General features: G+C 40.1%; 1 protein-coding gene and 1 pseudogene across 2 annotated transcripts; one reads left to right on the top strand and one right to left on the bottom strand.

Annotated features, from left to right (window-relative positions):
- The first annotated feature begins 1,000 nt into the window (after positions 1–1,000).
- On the top strand, positions 1,001–2,546 carry LOC146307998 (uncharacterized; annotated as a pseudogene).
- Positions 2,547–7,518: 4,972 nt separating this feature from the next.
- On the bottom strand, positions 7,519–23,655 carry LOC146307997 (nuclear receptor subfamily 5 group A member 2-like). 2 transcript variants are annotated; one of them, XM_084745441.1, is made up of 7 exons: positions 23,645–23,655; positions 15,979–16,081; positions 14,851–14,992; positions 12,795–13,417; positions 9,038–9,157; positions 7,966–8,113; positions 7,519–7,851 (listed from the first exon to the last, which is right to left on the bottom strand). In XM_084745441.1, exons 2-7 carry the CDS (start codon positions 16,078–16,080, stop codon positions 7,598–7,600), a joined length of 1,389 nt encoding a protein of 462 aa, XP_084601567.1. In that variant the 5' UTR covers position 16,081; positions 23,645–23,655; the 3' UTR covers positions 7,519–7,597. The 2 variants fall into 2 exon arrangements, with proteins under 2 accessions (XP_084601567.1, XP_084601566.1); XM_084745440.1 differs by lacking the exon at positions 23,645–23,655 and having other exon boundaries at positions 14,851–15,036; positions 15,975–16,094.
- Positions 23,656–24,039: the final 384 nt, after the last annotated feature.

Below are 24,039 nucleotides of genomic sequence, written 5' to 3'. Positions count from 1 at the left end.
ACTGTTTATTACTTTAAAACTATAGTTTAACAAACTATTTATCATTTTTACAAGGAAAGGTGGTTGAACTACATCTTAACTATTCTGATAAATTAAAATATTTTTATGAAGGTGGTTCAACTATATCGAAACCACCAAAAAATCTCATGTTATCACACAGAGGTACTTATGTATTTAGTATGCCAGAAAAAGATTTAGCCTAGTAATACAGCAGGTCAAAAACAGTAGGATGTCCTGCATCTGTTCACATTCTGCAGTATGTAAGCCAGCATACTTTTCTGACTATTCTATTCTATCCCACAATAAAGTCATTTTAACATGAAATAGTAGATTAAACAAAGGTGTTACAAATGATATTAATAAAATTCAGTTCCATTCAGCTTAGTCAGAATCAGGGTGCAGCCATTGTGCATGCTGACTCACTGGAAAGACTTGCAAATGTAAATATCAATGTCATATCAATATGGCTGCCATGAAAAAGGCCTGTCCTTTGTGTAGCAGGAGATATGTAACATCAAATAAGCTGAGCAGACAGCACAGACAGATGATTTGCTGCATTTCAAATTGCATAACTGTTTCTTTTAACTTCAAATTTCTCTGCAGACTGCAACAGATGTATGAGTAAGAGGGTCAAAGTTCAAGGTGCAATGTTATGTTGAAGTAGTTTGTCCCAGTTGTATCCATACTGCATGCAACAGTTGTAATTTGTAAGGAAAGATGCAGTACATACTCGAGTATGTAGTTCTATTTCATTCTTCCTGACCACCAGAGGCAGTGCTTAACACTGAATATTATTTCTCTTTCTCTCAGACCCTTGAGTGGTCCGATCACCATCACCGTGCTCCCACACAGTCGGTACCTCAGGCACAGAGAGGTCGGGGGTTGAGTTATTGTCCCCCCAGGGTGCCAAAGGGCTGGGGTAGTAAGCCCTGAGGGCCCGGGGCCGGTCATCGGACGCTTCACCCAGCAGCACCTCAGCTGCAGTGGGATCAACTTGACCATGGTCAACGATCCCGCAAAGGCGCAGGCATTGAGGCAGGAGATAGCCACCCTCCTGGAGAAGGATGCCATCGAAGGAGTAGATCTGCAGACACAGCAAAGTGGGTTCTACTCAGCTTATTTTCTGATTCCAAAAAAAGAGGGTGGGTTTCGCCCTATACTGGACTTACGAGGGCTCAACAAATTTCTGAAAGTGTTGCCCTTCCACATGCTGCGCATGGCAGATGTGCTCCAAGCTGTGACGCAGGACAGTTGGTTCATGTCAGTCAATTTGAAGGACGCATATTTTCACATTCCTATAGCACGACATCACAGGCAGTATCTGCGCTTCGCATACGAGGGCAGGGCCTATCAATTCAAGGTGCTCCCATTCGGTCTTTCCCTTGCCCCATGGGTCTTCACGAAGTGTATGCGGGCCTTTTTCTCAGGTTGCTGGCTATGCTGACGTTGGTGACGTCGGTAGTGCCGCTAGGTCTCCTGTTCTTGCGGCCCCTCCAAGTATGGACCATTGGCCTCCGTTTAGATCCACGGTTGCACAGGTCCAGGAGGGTCGAGGTGCCCAGCTGCTGCCTCCTTGCGTTACGTCAATGGAGAAGCAGGGCATATCTGACCAGGGGCATCTCCCTGGGTTTGATCCCTTCTCGTCGCGAAGTGGTGCCGACCGATGCTTCTGCCTTGGGGTGGGGGGCAGTCTGACAGCACAGGGCGGTGAGGGGGCTCTGGACTGCACAGCAGAGGGCGGAGCACATAAATGTACTGGTACACTTGGCACTCCGCAAATTCCTCCCATATTTGAGGCACAGGCATGTTCTGGTGTGGTCCAACAACAAGTCGGCTGTCTACCATATCAATGGTCAGGGGGGCACCAGGTCAGTCATGTCACTGCGGGTGGCGCAGCAGCTTCTTGTGTGGGCTCACCCTCGCCTTGCCAGTCTCAGGGCCATGTACTTGCCGGGGCCACAGAATGTGGTGGCGGACTTTCTCTCCCATCAGAGATCTCCCTCAGGGGAGTGGAGACTCCACCCAGAGGTGGTGGAGGAAATATGGTGCAGGTATGGGAGAGCAGGGGTGGATTTTTTTTGCCTCAGAGACCATGACACACTGCCCCCTTTGGTTCTCACTGACGGAGGAGACGAGTCTGTTGGGACAGGATGCCCTGGCGCACCCATGGCCAGATTGCCTCCTCTATGCCATTTCCACCATTTCCGCTGATAACAATGACACTAGACAGGGTGCAGCAGGGCAACCACAGACTCCTGTTGGTTGCCCCAAATTGGCCCGGGAGGCCCTGGTTTCCGCTGATGTACAGGCTCCTGGATGGGGTTCCATGGTCCCTGCCCAGGAGGCAGAACCTGCTCTTGCAACTGAGGGGCCGCATCTGGCATCCAGTCCTGGAGCGCCTGCAGCTATGGGTTTGGCCCCTGAGGGCAATATACAGGTCATGGTGGGCTTTCGTCGCTCTGATAGTCTGTTTGTCTGCCATAGAGGACATAGGAAAGGGCATTCCCTGTCCAAACAGAGGCTCTCCAAGTGGATTGTCGAGGTGATTGAGGAAGCGTACAGGTCAAAGGGGCTGCCCTTTCCTCTTCATGTTCGGGGCCATTCCACCAGGAGTGTCTCTATTTCCTGGGCAGCGCTGCGAGGGGTGCCTCTCAGTGAGATTTGCGCTGCAGCCACCTGGGCTACACCGTGCACCTTTGCCTGCTTTTACAGGGTCAACATTGCCGTTCCCAATGCAGTGGCGGTGGCTGTCCTTCATGAACCCGCTGTCTGTCCTCAGTAAGGTGGGATTCCTCGTGACTACGTTGGTAGTAGTCATCCAGTGTTAAGCACTGCCTCTGGCGGCCAGGAAGAATGAAATAGAATGAGAGTTACGTATGTAACTGCGGTTCTATGAATTCTGGATGACCGCCAGAGTTGTCTGTCACTCGGAATCCGGCGAGAAGATTCTGTAGGGACGTTCTCCTTGATGACGGGGACGTATATACTCTACGTCCGATGTCATCCCAGGTCACATGTGACTTTGTTGACATTAAATTCTCGACCTGTGCGAGCGCGAGACAGATAATATTCAGTGTTAAGCACTGCCTCTGGCGGTCATCCAGAATTCATAGAACTGCAGTTACCGCAGTTCCAGTCATCACTGAAGCAACCTGACAATGTCTTTTAAGGAGAAGATTGTTGAGGTGGAATAAAAAAGTATCACAGATATCTTGGTCACAAACCACAGGGGATTTTAATCCAATAGCAGTTGACTGTCAGCTGTGACATTATGAATACTATGAATATTACGTTTGTAATTAACCATAAACTACATGATGCAAAGTAGTTAACTACTGAAAAATCTAATGAGATTTGAATGTAGCTCAACTACCACCCAATAATGGACATTATAGGCTGTAGTCTTCATCCATGTTCTGTGGTAGTGCTCCTTCAAATTTAAGCATTCTTTGCTGCCTGCTATGTTTGCACAGTTGTCCATTATGAGGTCTGCTGACAAGTGTGTGTAGTCCTTATAATAACCTCTATTTTATATCCAGATTGCACTGCAGTATTTATATTAGAGCCAACAGGTACTAGATGCAGGCTAATCTCAGTGCCTGTGTGTGTTAATGGTGATTAAAAGTTTACTTGCTCTTTGGTACAGAATATAGTAAACAAAAACAGCCATGAAGCTAGGATCAGAAGGTTTTGCATTTTAAATTCACTGCACAATTTGTAGATAAGATTGTGGTACAGTGAGGAATAACAAAGCAGAACAGACAACATTTAATTTCGACTGTGCAAATATGCAGGACATACTGTAATAAAATATTAATATACTGGATAAACTGTAAAAACAATATGCATTTTTCTTCATTGTAAAAATATAAAAGTACATAGTAATTAAGATGGAAGAAAGATAATATTCTTTAAATCAAAGTTAGCACATGTAAGCAAAGACAAAAATAGAAAATACTTTATTGTCTGCCATTTGCATGCAAAAGGCAGACAATAAAGTATTTTTATTATGTACTTTTCTATTCTATGTTATTCTATTCTATGACAAAAAGAAGAATCCAAAAAAGTTTTTCATTTGGATGTAGCTCTATAATGCAACACAAGAAGACTAAGACATTGGATATATATTAACGCTGTTCATTCTCAGCAAGTCGACACTAATTCCCCAGATCCACTTTGTATGAACCAATCAGACAGCAGAGAACTGTGAAGAAGTAACGTTACATTACTGAGCTCCAGCTGGAAAAAATGATTTGTGCTATGGAAGCATTTTCTGACAAGACAGCTATAAATCGACAGAACACTGGCACCTGAACTCAGCATTGTACTGTTGCAACAACAAAAAGAAATGCCTACCTAAAAAAAAATCAATATTTGTTCAAGTGTACATTAAATTTAGAATTGTTTCACCACTTCTCTTTAGTCCTTCCATATTAGCTCATTGGGTAATCAAACATTTTTTTTTTAGGTAGGACTTATTTATGTGGCTAAAATGTGTTTTTCTGCCGACCCTGTCTGCAACAACACAATGCTTAACTCTGGTGCTGGGACTTTTCTCCCCTTCTACCAACTGGGACACTGCATTAAAACACTGACTGTGCTTAAGTTACCTCATACAGCCCCAATATCTATCAGTTTAAGAGCTTGTTATGGCTTGTTTAGGACTTGAAACTCAAAGTTCAGGACTTGGGACTTGTGTGCAAAGAATTGAGACAAATGACTTGGTCCCAACTCTGCTATAATTCACTGATTACCTGCCTCTTTACTCTATTTCTTATAATCACTGTTCAATAAAAATTGAAAGACGTATTATGAGCATAATCTGAAACATAAAATCACATTTTAATGATTCCCATAATTCATTCTTTTCAGTGAAGTCAGAGTTTTGTTTTGCAGAACAGGTTCACTGTAGAGCTAAATCAATCCCAACAGAAGGCTTGTGTTTAATCATGCTGCCAGGTTTTGTCCTTGAACAGGACGGATGCCAACCTGGTGCCAGCTGGAAGACAAGGTCGAGTAGGAAACGGGCTCCGGTGAGATGGACCAAATCAGATAGGGCGCCTCCACACAACAAGATGAGTGCATTATGTTGATTAAGCCTTTTATTAAAACAGAGTGGGTAAAACAGGTGGGTGAAGGTGTAATCTGGGGGATCTCAGTGAGCGATAACAAAGCTTTAATGTTCTCTGACTTTAACCTGCAGGAAGTGTGTGTGTTCTCCCTGCCCTCATGCTCCAATACATTATCACAAGCTTCATGTATCACAGCATGGATATTCCTCAGAGATGTATTGTGGAAACTAAAGTTTGGCTTCATGCACAGCATCGCTGCTACTCACACGCCACACGCTGCAGCCTCTCACAGCTCTAATAAACTCTGCTGGGACGCCTCTGTCCTCAGCTGACATTACTGTCTTTCAGAGCCTTTAGCGGGCTCAGTTTCAAAGGTACAGTGAAGATAATATAACAAGAAACTACAAGACAGAATGATTCCATTGGTACCAACCATGTGAAAAAGCTTTGTGGGAACGGAGACTCCTCAAGTATATTATTTTGTTCATCAAAGTGCAGACGGACTAGATGTACAAGTTTTCAGCTTCATCACCTGCTTTATGCCCAGTCAGTTTTTCCATGCAGTATAAGTCTTTTATTTTTCACCTAATCTATTTGAATATCCCTGTATACGGAGGTCTTTTACAGTGCTGAAATATCATAAATGAGGTTGGACTGGAAGGTTGAGGCTCAGTTATATTCATGTGATGATGTTAGACCCATAGCAGCCATTTTATTGTAGAGAGACCAATTTTTGAAACTTGTGCTCACTGTATAAAATGACCTATACTGACCTCTAGGATTATCACGGCTTCATAACACTTAACAGCTACAAACTACAGACCTGGAGGATTCAGAGGATGTATTGGTTTCCTGGGTATATTGACAGTCCCCAGAACAGAAGTGCTCACCACCCAATCACCGAAAAATACAGTTCCGACAGAAATCTCTGACAGAAAACTCCAAATGTTAAAAGAATCATAGCATGATTTTTCGAAGGTGTTTGTCTCAGAGGTTTCAGTGTCTTAATGTGGCATTTTTGGGGGGATTTTAGACTATTTTTTATCAATTCTCCAGCTGTCAAAAATGGGTAAATTGTGCAACAGATCTGTGTAACAAATGGTACCAACCTAAAAACTGCTGCAACTATTTATGAGACATGATAGAGCATCATGGGAATGGTCATTATATACTTAAATCACAATGTTCTAAACTCTTATACTTTAACAGTTCATACAGGTGCTGGAAATCTTCGAAAACACTTGAATATTAATGTGGTGTTTTCAAGGTTTGAAAAGTGCTTACATTTTGGATCAAGGGCTTTAAAGTGCTTGAAATCGCAATTCCACTGCTTTAAATAGTTCCAGTCTGTATAGGATGCTAATAGTGTTGCAAATAATTATTTTCATTGTTGAGTAATTGGTTGATAATTGTAATTTTAGTTGTTTGGTCTAGAAAATGTCAGAAATTCATGAAAAATGTTAATTGCTGTTTCCCAAAGCCTAAGATGATGTGATATGAAGATATTACTGTCAGAGAGGAATAAAGAAACCAGAAAATATGCACATTTAAGAAGATGAAATCAGAAAATTTGATAATTTTTCCTTCAAAAAAAGACTTGAAATGATTAATCGATAATCAGTTTCAGAATCACTTGGTGATTAATGCAATAGTTATTAACCGATTAGCTGACTCAAAGTCCACACATTTTGGAACTTTATTTTTGAATTTTATGTTTGTGTGTGTGTTTTGTTTGGTGTTTTCTTTTGTCACCCCTCTGTAGAATACAGACAAGACATTTCAATGTGATGAAGGTATGAAAAAATCATTTTGAGTATATGTATATAAATATGTAATTTACCACAGCTGTGAGGTGCTGGAAAAGCTTGAAAATGCACCTTGAAAATCCTTGAAAAGTGCTTGAATTTGACTTTAGAAAAGTTTTAGGAACCCTGAACTTTGATATTTTTTCAAAGTCATCAAAGTTAGCATGTCATGTTATCCATCTAGATTGTTTACCCCCAACATCAATGTATTACTGCAACGTGTTTTTATGAACTATTCATGAACTGATATTTGTGTTTATGTTGATGACATTCCCCAAGAACTAGGTTCTGCTTGAGGTCCTGAGTGCAAAAATGCTTTGATAGAAATAAAATTTCTTTCTATTCCTTCAAAAGTTGTTTGTTACCTTAGAAACATGGACAAAATGTTAACACATCAATCAACACAAATTTAAAATGGCTTTATTGAATGCAAAGCAGAATAATACACAGACCAGACGTGAGGTGTGCAGCAGAAAAGAACGACTTTTCTTTTAAGCTGGGCTCAGACTTCAGGAGATTTAAAATCCTAACTAATAATGCGTGCCAAGTGTAAACTGGGAGGAAATTTTGTCATTTTGTGTGTGTGAGTGAGTGAGTGAGTGAGAGTGTGAGTGATTACTGAACCTACAAGCAATATCAGGGACGAACTCATGGTCAGTAGACATAGATCCCAGCTTTATGCCTCCATATGCTAACAACAATCACAGAACCTCTGAGTCTTCACAGCCAGCTGCGTTTGGCATGGAGCATCTCGATGAGCAGGTTGTTGCATGGCACCTCCCCGCTCAGGTGTTTGCAGTACAGGTAGTCTTCAGCCAGGCTGCTCAGAGAGCGTAACTCAGACAGACACAGCAGCAGGTGAGTGAAGCGTCCCAGAAGGTGAGAAGAGGTGCACAGTGTGTACTCCAGCAGGGCTCCTTCAACCTGCTCCTGCACACTCTCTACAAACTGCTGCTCCTCAAGCTGCTTCACATCTGCTCAGTGGAGGAAGGGAGAAGTTAGAACCAGTTAGTTCACCAAATAGCTACAGGACCATTTAAACAAAACACATGAAGTTTTAAGGATAAAAAGCAGCGGCTTTCACTGACCTGGGTTAAAGAGGATGAGGAACTTGATGCATGCAAACTCTTGGCGGTCCACCTTCAGGATGTGGATCTTCTCAATCAGCTCCTGTCCTCTCTGGATGAGGCCGGCCAAGGTAGGACCAGCACGAGAGGTTATCTCTGACAGCTCCATCTGAACCAAAGAACACACGCAGTGACATCAGGAGCAGTCATAGACGTCCCCCTCCATGACACTGTTGTCATAATGGACAGAACAAGTTATGAGTTATCACATAAAGACAATAAAATAAAGGATCACATATCACCCATTCTTGGGAAGTGGGACAAATCATGTCCCACCAAAAGAAAGTTCAAAAATTATTATTACCAACACTCCTGTTATGTTTATTACACATATGTTCATGAAGATTTATAAGAATAATTCATGTCAACAAAAATTCAACATTTAATGTGTGTGTTATAAAAGATTTTCTTTATCTGACAGAGCTGACAACATCTCATTCAAGTCCTGACCTGCAAAAATGCTATTTAATATAAATATTAAATCACTAGGAGGTTGGCCTGTCACATGTTATAGCCAAGAGTTAGATCTTTTAACATTACATTTTCCCAGCAAAACTGGAGAGTATAAATTAATTTGTCCCAGTTCTCAAGAAAGAGATATATATATAAAATGCTGCCTATTAAATTAAAAAATAAACACATCTGACAGCATATACATCAATTGTGATATAGACACATATAGGCCAATATTAGCAGATAATATTGGTTGACTGATACTGTATAGTTGTCAGGGTTTATTGTTACAAATAAAAAAAACACACAAAAGAAAAAAAAAAAAAGAAATCAGGTGATCCCATACCTCAGTTGGTAGAGCGTTCGCCCCATGTACTGAGGCTGTCAGTCCTCGCGCAGTGGTCGCTTGTTCAATTCCCGCCTTGACCCATTTGCTGCATGTTATTCCCTCTCTCTCTACCCCCTTTCCTGTCATATCTTCAGCTGTCACTATCCAAATAAAGGCAAAAGCCCCCCCCCAAAAAAATCGTTAAAAAAAGAAAAGAAAAGAAAGAAATCAAAGAGAGAAAGAAGCAGTCACCTCCTGCCCGGTGACCAGCAGCAGGCTGCCCTCCCTGCTGTACAGGACCTGTCTGGAGACGATGTCCAGGAGCAACAAATCACTCCAGCAGCTGTGCAGCAGCTTCATCTGGTCGCTCACCTGGGAGCAGAAAGAACGAGTCACAGCAGTTCAATTTATCCAGCTCATCTATTATCTGCAGTTTTAGTCTCCCCCTTTAAAATGTCCATTTTGGACGAAAAATGTGAAACAGACATACAAAACAATTATAAGTTAAAATCATATATGTATTTACATATACATATATATATATATATATATATATATATGTATATATATATATATGTATTTATAGTTCAATGCATTGTTCTTCCTTGTCAAAAAATGGTGCCACTCTGGTGCAAGTATGGCTGAGTCTGATCACTACTGTCTATACAAGCATATTTCACTCAACTCATTATTAGCTCTGTGAAACCTGTTGGGTTACAGTGACAGATGAGCACACAGCAGTCTGACAACCAGACAGGAAGAGCTGGAAACCAGCCAGTTACACATGCAGTGTTAACACCTAAATGTGACCTCATTGTCTGTGGATAACAAACAGCAGCACAAATGCATGTTGAAGGGACTGACAGTAAAGGTGTGGATGAGGAGACTGCATTTAGGTTTATAGATGTTTAACTGCTTGCTACTGGTTCATTATTGTTTCTCTTGTGCCATAATATCATTTAAGGCAGGACAATCAAGATGCTGTCACTCTCAAATTTGTTGGTGCAGAATTATTTGCTGAATTAAGATCATTTTGATATGTGTTAAAGGAGAAATCTGCAATATATTTACTGTAAGAAATCAGGAAATGACCAAGATGTGTCTTCAGAGATGAAGGAAACATGTTAAGTTGAAATGCTTACTACTCTGACAACCACCCATTTAATATACAGTCTAAGGCTCCATCACTCTGTTTGGACTGCAATACTAATTTTTGCACGTACAATTGGTCCATATTTCTTCTTTAACTTTTAAAGACTGCAGACAGCACATCTTTAGAGATGTTCCAGAAATCTATCATCTCTGTTCTCTATTTCCATGCAGAGCTGGAGCAGAGCTAACAAAACAGGATTAAGGAGTTAACAAATTCTGGATCCAGGATTTGAAGGACCAGTGTGTACGATTTAGTGGCATGAACTTGCAGTGAACTTGCAGATTGCAAACACGTCATCTCAAACTACCCTTCCAAGTGTGTGGGAGACCCTACAGTGGTGGCAAAACTCTGGTCTACTATAGAAACAGGGAGGCTTCTCTCATCTCTCATCTTCTCTCATCTCTCATAGCCTGTAGCAGGCTATGAGAGATGGACACATGTAACACACACGCACACACACACACACACACACACACACACACACACACACACACACACACACACACACACACACACACACACACACACACAAACACGCACAATATGTGTGATTCATCCTGTCGTCATGTTCTCATCATAGTCAGCACAGTTAAGCTATAGGAAGCACAAAGCAAACATGAGTGTTTGTTCCAATGTGTGAATTTATACCTTACGTAGGTGTGTGTGTTTGTTTGCATGGTCCGACTTGGATCTGCAGCTCAGAGTGAGTCTGCAGCCACACTGAATATGATACGTCTTTCACATATTGTTTCACAGGACCATGTGAAACCACATATGCTTTATAGAACACAAAAAGTTTGGTAACAAAATCTGTAAATCAGTAAAACACTAATTTTTTCATAACAATTAAATAAGCAAGATATGACAATAAGATAAAAGATAAAAAAGATAAAAAAAAGATAAAAGATAAAAAGATATGACTGAGCAAATTAACGAAATTTGAGATGATTATGGTGACACAACAGAGGATCAACACTGTCATGGGCACACATATGATGAAAATCACATCAGTGTTTCTTGATTTTGTTTCATACATGTACAAAACCCCAAATCACAAGACAGCAGCTGAGTTTGAGAGCACAGACCGACATGTTCAGAGATGCCACCACCTAGGAGAACCACATCCATCCTGGGGAACATACATCATCAGTGACATCATTCATCACCAGATGTGCTGATGGTGTGGTGATCATGAAGACAGTGAAATCATTTCCCAACCAGAAAGCCTGGATGAGTTGGTGGCTCAGTTGGTAAAGCATTTGCCCCAAGTACCAATGCTGTGAGTCCTCTCCAGCGGCTGTGGGTTTGACTTGTCATATCTTTAGCTGTCCTATTACTTAAAGGCATAAAAGCCACAAACAAAGCCTAGATAAATTGAGACGTGAGAGCTCTATCCAGAATCTTTTCAGACAAGTGACAAGGAAACTTACAGCACCATCAGAGCAAATCTAAAAGCTGGCTTCTTGGAGGCAAAGCAGAGACTGGAGACAAACCTCACCACCAACAACCCCAAAGATATGTAGAAGGCAGTTAACAATATCACAGGCTACAAAAGTAGCAGCCGCCCCATCATTACAAGGTAAGCTAAAAACATTGTATGCAGCTGCCCCAGTGTCCTCGTCGATGGATACTACCTCTGGCGCCACAACCTGGTGCTCAGTGCAGTTGTAGCAGCAGTCACCATGGTAATCCAACAAACACCCCCTGGGGAAGAGGTCCATTCCTTTTCTTAAAGCTGGAGAAAAGCCCAGGCCACAACTAACGACAAGACCTGCCTGCTTTCCACAGCCCCAGACTGACAGCTGACAGTGGACCGTGGAAGACAACTGAAATTCCCTCGTCATATCACAGAAACAACATTCTGCTTGGCCTGGTCATTTTCTTCAGTTCCACCAAGCAGGTGTTCATGTGGGAGCTGACAGCAATCTGGGATGAGCACATGGAGGAGACTCATGAGAAGAAGCTTGCCAAATACCTCAAGCTTGTGGAGCTGTGCAAAAGACCAAGACTGGCGGGCTCACTGTGACCCAGTTGAAGTGGGCTGCCATGGTTTTGCTGGATGCTCACTTTGCAAAATTCTGACCAGGCTCAATCATTGGAGCTGCAAAGAGGGGGGGCATATGAACATAGCTGAGGCTGCAGAGAGAGCCACCAGATACCATTGGAAAAAGAGAGCAGAGCTGTAGCTTGTTGATCCCGGTATGCAAGATGAGACTTGATTAACCCTAGCTGGGTCGCCTGGGCAAGGAGTTTTGATGTTGAAAAGACTTGAAACCCCCTACAACCCCAAGAATATCACCCAGGATGCATCCCAGTGCATCCGGGGGATGTATCTTGCAACCACTTTGATCTCCTCAAAATATTGACCTCTGTCAGTATCCACAGAGGATATGAGAAGAATCCTGCTGTGAGTGAAGATGAGTAAAGCTGCTGGCCCTGTTAACATTCCTGGTAGTGGACTAAGAACGTGCCAACTAGCTACAAGATGTTGTCACTGACATTTTAATTTAATCACTGTCACAGAAGAGTGTTTCCACCTGCTTCAATACAGCCACCATTATTCCTGTGCCTAAAAAGTCCTAATATCCAACCCAGCCACAGCCTGTCCTCCCTGATGCTGAATGGCAAGAGATATAGAAGTATCCACTGCTGCAACATGAGACTACAAAGCAGCTTCTTCCCTCAGGCTGTGAGACTACGTCATTTATGCACCATGCAAAATTGTTCTGTTTATTTCCAGGCATATTATGTATTAAACCAATCTACTGTTACTAATTTAAATACTGTGAGTAGTAAATAGGGAGCAACAATAATAATGATAAATGAATCTACATTGTTCCTTGTGTAGGAGCTTACCTTCAGTTGTTTGAAGAAGACAGATGTGCGAGCCCACTCCACGATGGAGAACAGTGTCTGGTCAGCTATGAGGCACATCAGGCTGAAAGTGCTGGGGTTCCCCTGTTCCTCCCAGCTCATCTGCTCCTGCAGGAGACGAGCGGTGATCTTATTCTGCAGCTGCAGCTCATCTGGATCACAGCGGAGGAACTCCATTATGAGCCGAGGCGTCGTGGGACCTGAGTATATCTCATCTGAGCTGATTCCTGCAGCGGAGCCCAGTGAACTCGCACAGTTGTCGATGTGCTCTGACTTGATGGTCCAGTTTGAGAAGGAGCTGCAGTGGTAGTGAGTGGCAGCAGGTGAGCTGGAGGGCAGGAGTGAGCACACTGATGGAGGCTGGCAGCTGATTCGATCAGTCTGCGCTGTGAGGAGTGGGCTGCTGTGAAAGATGGGAACTGAGGGCAGGTCATCAGTAAAGGTCAAGTCTCTGTGATGGCTTGAGGAGACCAGAGGTGGGCTGCTCTCTATTCTGAATTCACCAGCTTGAATTAGAGCTTTTCTCTGCTGCTTGAGGGCACGATCACGCTTGTACATGGGACCAAACTTGTTTCTGCCGCCTCGCATTCGGTCTGCACGAACAGCTGATGACAGAAGTTGATTTTTTTTAGAGTTGTACTTATATATGCACACATTTGTTCTACGTCATTACATTCTGACTGACATTCACCATATACCTCATCTTGAGGATGTACTGGGCAAAACCTAAGACAGTTGGCCATGATACCAACTGTGACTGGTGCACTGTCCCTGTCCATCAAGCTAGGTAGTCTCAACTTCAACATCTATTTCTGGGCTACATTTGGACTAAACCAGACAGGATAAACATAGCCCAATTTTCAACATCTATCTTTGGAAGGCTACAATGGGCCAATCAGATTGAGCCCAAAAGACAACATTGAAATGATGTTTGGTGCTCATTGGGCCATGATACTGCTGACATTCGCCATATTTCTCATCTTGAGGACTGGGAATGTAACGTCATGACAAATGTGATGAGTCGGCCATTTTTGGAAGATGCAAACTGTGACTAAATTTGGACCAAACTGGACAGACCAAACACTGCCCAAATTTGAAAGTCTATTTTTGGGCTAAATAAAGACCACAATGGACTGACCATATTTAGTCCAAAAGACAACATTGATAGATTCATAGATTTATTATAGATTAAACTATCCAGCAGTTTAAAGTAGTTAAAGTTAGCTCCACCTTTACCAGCTGCAACATTAAACACGTTTTGCATCAATATTTATAATCCACTAATATAATCATATTATTCTGATATGAACCACTCTGCACTTTTACTTGTGGTACTTTAGTTTTTATTTAAGTAAGATTCTGAATGCAGGACTTTTACTTGTGAAAGAATATATTTACACTGTGGTAATACTACTTTTACTTGGGTAAATGATCTGAGTACTTCTTCCACCACTGATATGAATGCTCTATGAGTACCTTTTCTTCAGATATGTTGAATACTTTCGCTGGTGGTACTGCTGTACTTTTACTTGAGTAAGACTTTAAATTCAGGGTTTACTTTTAAGTATTTTTAGATTATGCTGTTCATATTTAAGTAAAGGACCTAAGTACTTCTTTCACCACTACATATGTGGTACTGGGTACCTATCTTAGAGCTCATGTTGCAAAAATATTTTATTTGTATTTCTCCCCACACCCTCCCACCCCCCATATTTCTAGCTGAGTAGGTATTAAAATGGAAACATGTCCAACCAAAATTGTGTTCTTAACAGTCTATAACCTGTTTACCTTACAGCTTATTCACTTGATTGTTACTGCACACCTGCAATTTTATTTTATTTTTCATTTTACTTTTTCTTCTTTTCGTCTCTTTTCTTCTGTTTGATGGAGGGTGAGAATGACGGTGTCATCATCAATGGCTGCTTCACTGTAATTGTTGTGCACATGACAATAAAGTTCTTTAAACTTGAACGTTGTTGTGAACCTGAAGCAGGTGACAGCTGGTTACAGCTGGATGCAGGTGAACACCTCTCCTTACCTTCCAGCCTCATGCCAACATGTAGACACTTCTGAAACCTGCAGAATGGACATCGTTTCCTCTGAGTTTTATCAATCCTGCACTCCTGCTGCTCTGCACAGGTGTACTTCTTCTTGTTCTGAACTGTTCTTTTGAAAAAGCCCTGTGTGTTGTGAAGAAGAGGAGCATGAAGAAGGCAGTTCATTTGTCTGGCTGTTTACTGTATAACAACAGCTGTTGAATAAGCAGTCTGTCTGATCATTTTAAACTACAGCAGAACTTTTCTACCCAGCAGACAGTTGATGCAACAAGAATGGAGGCCCCTTTCCCCAAGTACAAGAAAAATATTCCCATGGTAAATCCTGATTATGAGATTTATATACATATATAATCATGAGATAAAAAGTAGAAATCATGACATAAATGAGAACATAATGGGCAAAAAAAAAAAAAAAAAAAATCAAAATTATGTGTGACAAGTAAAGAAGTCTAAGTTATGAGACAAAGACTTATATTTTGTCATTATGATCTTTTCCTCATAATTCTGACTTTTTAAAACATAATTCTGATGTTTTAATCTCATAATTATTACTTTTTTTCCCCAACTAATGACATTATGACTTTTTTATCTCATCATAATTACTTTCTCTTATAATTACTTTTAATTTCTCTTTTAATTTAAAGTTTTTATCTCAACATTATTACTTTTCTCTCATAATTCATAATTCTCTCATACTGACTTTTTTTTTCATAAGTATAGCTTTTTAACTCATAATTTTTACTTTTTAACTCATCATTGCTTTCTTCTCATATTTTTTACTTTTTGACTCATTATTATTATTACTTCTTATTAGGACTAATAATAATCTTGGCTTTTAGACACATAATTATGTTTTTTTCTCCATAATTATTTAATTTTATCTCATAATTTAGACTTTTTAAAATCTCATAATTACGTATTTTAACAAGTAATTTTCTTTCTTTCTTTTATCTCATAATATCGATTTTTATTCTCATAATTTCGAGTGTTTATCTTATAATTTATACCGATTATCTCAGCACTGACTCATTAGTCATGATTATGACTTTTTATTTCACGATTTCGATATGTACCTGTACTTGTATCAGTACTTGTATGTGTAAATGTACCTTGCAGCTCTCACAGGTGAGCAGACCGTAGTGGTATCCAGAGACTTTATCTCCACAGACCGGACACAGCTCCTCCAAACCCGCATCGTGTCTGTACTCCATTCTGCAACACGGACCTGGAAAAGGCAACATTTCCCACAATCCCGCAGTGAAGTGAGACGGACAAACTTTACAGACATCAGGATCATGATCACATGAAGAATGTTCAGAATACAAAGAAGTTGCTGCAGCCGCTTTGGAGCATCACGACCTGAGACTGAAACTAAAAATCAAATCTGTTACAAATAAATACATAGATAATGCCATAATGTCATTTTAATGAGACAATAAAATAATAATAATAAAAGAGTCAAGTACAGAGCGTGTAGAGTCGGTCCTACCTGTCCACTGAGTGTTTAGGTGGAATGAGAGGAGTTATAATGGGGTGTTCCTCCAGCTGATACCTGAGGATGTGAAGATGAGAGCAGTGATGAGAGCGTCCTCCTGACGTGACGCTCTCCATGGTCCTGATCCTGCAGCTGTCTGCGCTCCCGGCCCTCCAGCCAATCAGCACGTCTCATCACCGACTCCTTTACATTTTCAGTTTCACAACTTTCACTGATAATACTTTTGACATGTGCCAAATAAACAATGACAATAATGTAAATAATACCAAAAACTCCTTTATTAAACAATAAATGACGTATACAGTATTTTTTGTTTATATAAATTTCATTTTTCTGTTGAAGTGCCTCTGCTTTCCTTATTAAAAAAAATAAAATAAAAGTGGCAGCCATGACCAAAGCATGTGCAATAAACTGGCAATGCTGCAAATAACAGTTATTTTCTGAATTAACTGATAAATGTTTATGTCCAACTTTTACATTTTTGAAATAAACTCAAAAAAGCATTGCTGATTTATAATCTTCAGTTGAGACAGTTTACTTTTCTTCTTGAGATAAACCCTGTTCTCAGCTGACAGGAGTGAAGTCCATTGTGCTGTAGCCCATCCACTTCAAGTTGCCACATGTTGTGCGTTCACACTATAGGCTATAAGGTAAAAAGGAGTGAGGCCGAGCCTACAGGTGGAGAACATCCAGCAGCACTCCATCTCCTAGAAATCGAGTGGACTACAGTAGATGACTTACTGCTTCGTATTCAGTGTTTCCTGAGAACAGCAGACAGTCAGTGATCACAGAGACCATCTGCCCAGTGACCACATATCAGTGGCCTCAGAAAAGGCCCAAATCATTACTGCTGATCTGAATGTAGAAGAAAAGCATCACACAGAATGTGAACACTGTCACATTATAAAGATTCAAAATGCCAGTTAGCACACTGAGGGGACATCTTACAAACTAAATAAACAGCCAGTCTCAACAGCAAGCACAAAAACTGGTTAGCTACCAATTTACTCCAGTATGATAATAACAGGCTGGGGAGTAACAGATTATATACACCAGGATTATGTAATATGGATACAAAAAAGGTAACTGTATTGCATTACAATTACAGAAAAAATATGTAATCTGAGTACACATTTAGTAAAAATGTGGATTATTAATAAGATTATAATTCTAAAATAAAGAACAATATCCTACCATGCACAGTGCACACAGCTGAAAATTCATTATCATGACCTCTAGTGAAAAAATGTTTCACTGGGTGGAAATTTCAACATTATTTGCCTTTAAATAAATCGATCAATCAATAAATTATGGACAACAAAGGAAGGAACAGCTGGACAAAGAAAACACTGAGCTGTAATCTATTGTTAATCAACCATTAAATGAATCTGCATCTATTTTGATAATCAATTAATCATTTTGAGTTATTCTTTAATTAAAAAAAAGTCCAAATTCTCTGATTTCAACTTCTTAAATGTGAATATTTTCTGGATTATTTACTCCTTTCTGACAGCAAACTTAATATTTTTGAGTTGTGGACAGTTGAGGATTTCATCTTGGACTTTGGGAAACATGGATCGACTCCCAGTGGACAAAATATCACACAGACCCCTCCTGAGTGATCTTTGAGCGAGCAAAAAGTGATTAAGTGCCTTTCCAACAGACAGAATGTACTGAAAATGCCCTGCAGAGTGCCCTCCCAGTGGACAAACAAGTGCTGTCTAAACTATGGACAAACACACTGCAGTGCCATAATGGCTGCCCTGCCTGCTAGAAAATTATTTGACCTCTACATGCTTTTAAATGATTAAATAGTTAATAGTTTTTATTCCTGAGGTGTAGTTATTGTACTTTATGTCACTTAATAAAATGATTTTAATCAATCTATAAATGCATTGCAACTTTTTCAACACACTGGTGTTCTTTTCATTTTTCTCATCTTTGCACCTCAGACGTACATCTACTCATGGACGAGAAGTTACAGAAAGAACATGAAAGAACAGATGAATCTTCTTCTACACTATGATACAGATGGCAGGTGTAGCTCCATAGAAAGAAAATAATTCCTACATAAACCTGCTCACAATAAGGTCTGTGGATTATCTTGAGCAACAGATTTCTACCTCCATTATATTGGACAGGTGGACATCTCTGTGGACAATATCTCCAGAAGTCTGCAGCTCACACCAGGATGGATAAATTGTACTGAAGATAGATGTACTTCTGATGTTGGGGAGAGGATCTGAATCAGGTAGTCTGAACAAACTAAAAGTGTCTCTTTAGACTCACCATCAGTGTCTGAGATACTGAGGCTTCAGCTGTGAAGCTGCATGCTCCGACACAGCATCACCATATAACAACAACAACAACAACAACAACAACAACAACAACAACAACAACAATAATAATAATAATAAAAGCACACTAACAAACACACTCGAAGAGTGTTTGCAAGAAACAGGACTTAGCCCAAAACTTATTCATTTTTTAGAATTGGGACAAAATGTATTTTGAGGAGGTTTTAATTTTTACTCTTCAGTTGTGCTGGAAAATATATTTTACAAGATCAAACTCTTGACTATTAAACCTTGAAACAGGCAGCAGGTATTGTTAGTTTTAGATTTTGACATCTTGTAACACAGCAAGTTTAGAAATGTACAAAATGGATTTAAAGTGTTGGTATTAATATATATATGATTTGTCTCAAGTCGATTTGTCATTATCTGTCTGTGAGCACCAGACCAAAAGCACTCCCAGCATCCACTGGGAGTAGGTCAAAGGTCATTGTCCAGGAGTCAGTGGACAGCTGGAGAAGGCTGAAGGAGGACATTCATGTTAGTCATTATTACACCAAACAGTGCAGTCTAAGGTGGAGTAAATAGGCCCCTCAAGTTTTTATCCCAGTACTTTCATGACCAGTAGATGGAGGTATTGCATCAAACAACAAACACACACAACAGTCCAGCTGCATTTTCATTTGGAGTCAGAGCAGTGGAGCAAATGTTAGACCTAATAAATTTGTATCTTTATTGTGGAGAGCTTCCTGCTTTACAGTCTCTCCCTTTTCATCCTTTTAGTTTTTCTTTTTAACATTTGCATTTGTTGGTATTAATTCTTTACAGGGCTCCAGACTGCATCCATGTTGTCACATTTTGCGTCCATCATTGGAGACAGCACAACAGAATTTTATAAGTAGGAGAACCAGTGCGACTTGTCCCCCATGTTGTTTTGTTTTTTAAAATCATCATCATATATCATTTAACAGTTAAGAGGCTGCACCGACCTGTCGGGACAGGGACGTCTCTAGAGGGGGGCTGTAGGCGCACTGGCCACCCTTGAAATCTTATTGTCCACCCCAAGTGCCACCCCATTATCCTCAAGTATGATTGGATATCTGTCCAGTGTGAGGCGGAACCTCAGTTTCAAAGTATTTAACGTATTGTTTTCTTGTGTGTAATTTTTTACAAAGTTAATTTACTTTATGGATCATTTTACAAGACAAGGTTATATAGTGAGATGTTAATTGTAGTTCCTTTCATGCTACTCGCCAAAAACAAAAACCATGAAGTATATACAGCAAATGGGTAATTAAATAATAAATCATAAAAATATATATTTTTTTTCTCACAGTCTGTAGACAGAGATAGGATAGAAATTCTATTTTAAGATTTAAATTATGGAATCTTTATATTATATTTGAATGGCACCTAGCTCTAATTGTGATTGGTCCGATTATTTATGTTTTCAATAAACATTTTTAACATCTTAAATGTGAGTAATGTAAGAAACTGTAAGACACTGTAAGGTTAGTTACGCCAGAAAAGAGCTTTACAAATAAAATGTATTATTATTATTATTATTATTATTATTATTATTATTATTATTATTATTATTATTGTTATGTGAAGCATCAAGTTAGCTTGAATTGGTGTCTGTGTGTATACAGAAGGATGGAGACAAAACGAGGGAAAAAGTGAAGCCAAACACAGAGTAGTAAGTCACATCACAAAGCTAAATTGTCATCTTGTTGTATTGTTGGGTGCCAGAATCAAAGGAGTAATGGCTCCAAATTGAAGAAAACCCATGGTTGGAGCTGGAACTGCAGTTCCCAGAGTTCTGTGGGGTGTGACATCAAAAGGAAGCGGTATGACTTGAGCCATGTTAAAGGTGGCAGACAATGGAATTTCTAAGGAATTAATTCCGGCATTCATGACACTGGGCCCTATCTTACACTAATTTTATTAATTAATATATTATTTTAGTTTACCTCTATGTAACCAGGCAGGTCAATATGAACAAATTCTTATTTACAATGGCAAGTTGAAAAGTTTAAAGTGCAAGCCGCAATGGATTTAATTTATTCAAGGCGTGTCCAAATCCACTTTTGCCATCTTGCGCTAAGGCGCAGGGGTATCCTGTCCTACCCTGCCCCTCGCACCAGCAGTGCACAGTGGGATACACCGGTCCGCTGTGTCCAAGTGTCCAGATTAATTCATGGGTGAGTTTAGGCTGAACATACAATACTTTGTCTGTTGAGATTTAGTAGGCTTTATAATTATGATAATAATTCATTATTTGTTATTAATGGGATTAACTTTAGAGACACACATGCATGCTGTTTTAACATAAATGAAAGGTGCCTTGGCCAAACATGAGACATGTACACACTTTATTAGTGATATAAAATATGTTCAAAGGACACTTTACTAATCCACAATTCTGTGTGCGGAAAAGAATGAACATAAATGAAGGTGTGATTGTGGAGATGTGTGTGTGCCTCAGCGAACACAATGGTTGCTATCTTATGCAGACCGACTGATTGCTCCACAGACTTTGCATTTCAGTCATGTTTTAGCAGGTCTAAGGTAGTTTTTACCCCAATGTGTCGTGCACAAAATAGCAAACGCACCTGGCCATACTTCAATTTGCCTTCATTTTTAGATGTCATTTTTAGATACTAAATCAAAATGAAATAATCCATGGTATCAAAGGCAGCGGTTAGATCTAAAAGGATTAAAATAGATAAGCAACCAGAATCACTTGCTAAAATAAGATCATTGAGTGCTTTCAGGAGTAAAAGTCTATGTGCCATGGCCTACTCTAACACCCAGTTGAGATCTTTCCCAGATGTATTTAAATTACCTGCTCCCCAGCCATTTTTTCTAGAACCTTAAGCAGGAATGAAAGTTTGGAGACGGGATGAAAGTTGGGGTTAAGGACGGTGGGGTCAAGTGAGGGTTTTTTGAGAAATGGATGGAGTATTGCAGACTTCAAATGATCAGAAACAGTGCCAGATGTGGGAACTGTGAGGAACTGATTATGATACCAACAAGTTCTTGTTCTTTTAACACATCAAACTCCTCTTCTGTGGTGCTAAACCCACAGTCAAACTTCCAAGCGATTCATAAATGCTGCAGCAATGAAGATACAAAGATCAGGCAGCAGTAGATGTTTGAACTTTTGGTCCTTCCAGTGAGGATCTCGATAGGAAAGCTGAGAGGTTCAGCATCTGGATGGAGTTCACAGGCGGTCAGAGCATCTGCTGGGATATGGGGCAGCTTTGCGTGATCCAGGAGCTCAGGGTGACTGCAGGCGCTTCTGGCAGGAGCAGAGGTAGCCAGGCTGCACAAAGCATAGTCAAGCTTCCTTTGCAGGCAGAAGAAAAGCTGAATGCTCTCTTCCTTCTTTTTGCACCTGGAATATAAGCATAAAGTATGTTGTTGCAACCAGCATTGCCTGGGTGCTAACTGCATACTTAACCTAGCTTTTTAATGGCGATCAGTTGATAAGAATGTGCTTAATTGATTAATTAATCTTTATTGGGGTGAGCCACATTTATTGTAGGGTTTATAATTATGGCTTGGGTTACTTGAAAGTGTCTAAGTCCAAGCAATAATCTATAGCCATTTAATTTTACTTTCTTCTAAATTGACTCTGTCACATATGACTAAGAGTAACAGAAACAGAACAGACAACACAAATAATCTTTTCATTAAACTATAAAGTATTTCCACCTGTTTGGAAAGAGCACATCTTTTCATCTGTATTCCTGTCTTACTCAGCAGATCCCTTGCAAAGACAGAAGGAATCTCAGCTTGTTGCTTCAGCCCCTGCATAGTCACTGTATGTACAAAGAACGTTTAAAGACTGAGGACTGTTTTGTTATCTTAAGTTGGGTATATACTGTGCAATTTTGGGTTGTCCCAGACTAAAGATGACCATCGTGAAAGAAACATGGATCTATCTTTAATCATAGCTCTAAAACAGTGGCCCTACATTGCACTGTGAGAGAGGTTCAAAAGCTGGGACATGTTCTAACTGTGTCCGAAATTTAGGATCAACATCTCACAGTGTGACGGCTGCTATGACCGACTAACCAACCAATAGGAGTGCACAAATATATGTTTATGTATTCTATTTTAGCATACCTAGCATCAGAAATGGGAAGTAACTAAGTACAAATACTTAGTTACTGCACAGTAGATTTGACAGGTATCTGTCTACTTTTACTTTTACTACATTTGAACACAAATATCTGCACCTACTTCTTACAATTTCAAAACAGGCTTGTTCTTTAAGTTTTAATGCATGACGAAAACAATGTAGAAGATGCAACAAGATGAATATGACATCACCAGACATAACAAAACAAAAATAACATAAAAAATATAAAGACATGCAAGATGTTGTGAGTAGATGTAGCAAGGTGAAAAGTTTTATACAACAAACATTACAAGACACCTTTAGGGAATTTCATTGAACTTGACACACATGTTAACTTGGACTTGAAGGTGATCTAGTTAAATTTTTGAGGTCAAAAGTCAAAGGTCACCTCACTAAACACATTTTTGGCCACAGCTCAAGATTTGACAAAATTACACCCAAATATCTAATGGCATAAAATTGAGGTCAACTTCACTGTGACATCATAATGTTCAGCACTGTACACTGGAATCACACATGTATAGGCACAACTGATCAACAACTGCTTCAGTTCAAAATCTTGTTTCAGCTTGGGACAACATATGTGGAGGTCATGATAATGTTGGTGGAACTGCAGATCTCTGCCAGATGCATCTGGCAGTTGTGGTGACATTGCAGTAGGTGCTTCACCCTCTGTTGCCTGGTGGGAATCTGAACTCTTTCTTCTACGGAAAGCATGAATGTGCTCAATGTTATGACAGTCCTATTAATGACTTGCGTGCAAGTATTTATGTGCAGGAACACACACCCTGAATTTTCAGAGAAATTTTCCCTAACTCTCTGAATGAAAAGGTGACATGTTCCCTTTGTTCTGTTCTCATATTTTCATTTCAAAGGTAAAATCTTTGCTGAGAGGAGCCTGAGAATGTGTCCACTGCTAGCATGTCCTTAATGCTTTAATAAGAGGCTGAGTTTGTCTGGGGGACAAGGGCTTCAGGAAGGAGCCTCCCTGTGTATCTAACTTGGGATTTCCGCACTGAAGCACTCTGTTTGAGAAGCACCTAAGTGGGATTTAGAGAAGAAAATATGAACCATGTGCATTTAGATAGAAGGGAGCTGTGCAATTCACCTTTCACCTTTATTCTCTGTTGATGTAGCCACTGAGTCGTCATTTTTTTCTATATATATTAAAGTCAGTGTATCTTACAGTATATGATGTGTGATTGTTCAGGCCTTGTCAAAAACTCATCAT

This window comes from Lutjanus erythropterus, chromosome 20, assembly GCF_056507025.1.
Source record: "Lutjanus erythropterus isolate fLutEry1 chromosome 20, fLutEry1.hap2, whole genome shotgun sequence".
NCBI classification, from domain to species: domain Eukaryota; kingdom Metazoa; phylum Chordata; class Actinopteri; order Lutjaniformes; family Lutjanidae; genus Lutjanus; species Lutjanus erythropterus.
The sequence above is the reverse complement of the archived record's forward strand: the minus strand, read 5'-3'. Positions and strand labels throughout refer to the sequence as shown.

Excerpts from the sequence above, each read along its gene's own strand:
- LOC146307997 (XM_084745440.1), bottom strand. The coding sequence starts at position 16,080 with ATGGAGTACAGACACGATGCGGGTTTGGAGGAGCTGTGTCCGGTCTGT. Across the intron at positions 15,037-15,974 it reads CTGTGAGAGCTGCAAGGTAC|AAATGAACTGCCTTCTTCAT; the intron begins ATTTACACATAC and ends AAACAGCCAGAC. Across the intron at positions 7,852-7,965 it reads CCTCATCCTCTTTAACCCAG|ATGTGAAGCAGCTTGAGGAG; the intron begins GTCAGTGAAAGC and ends TCCACTGAGCAG.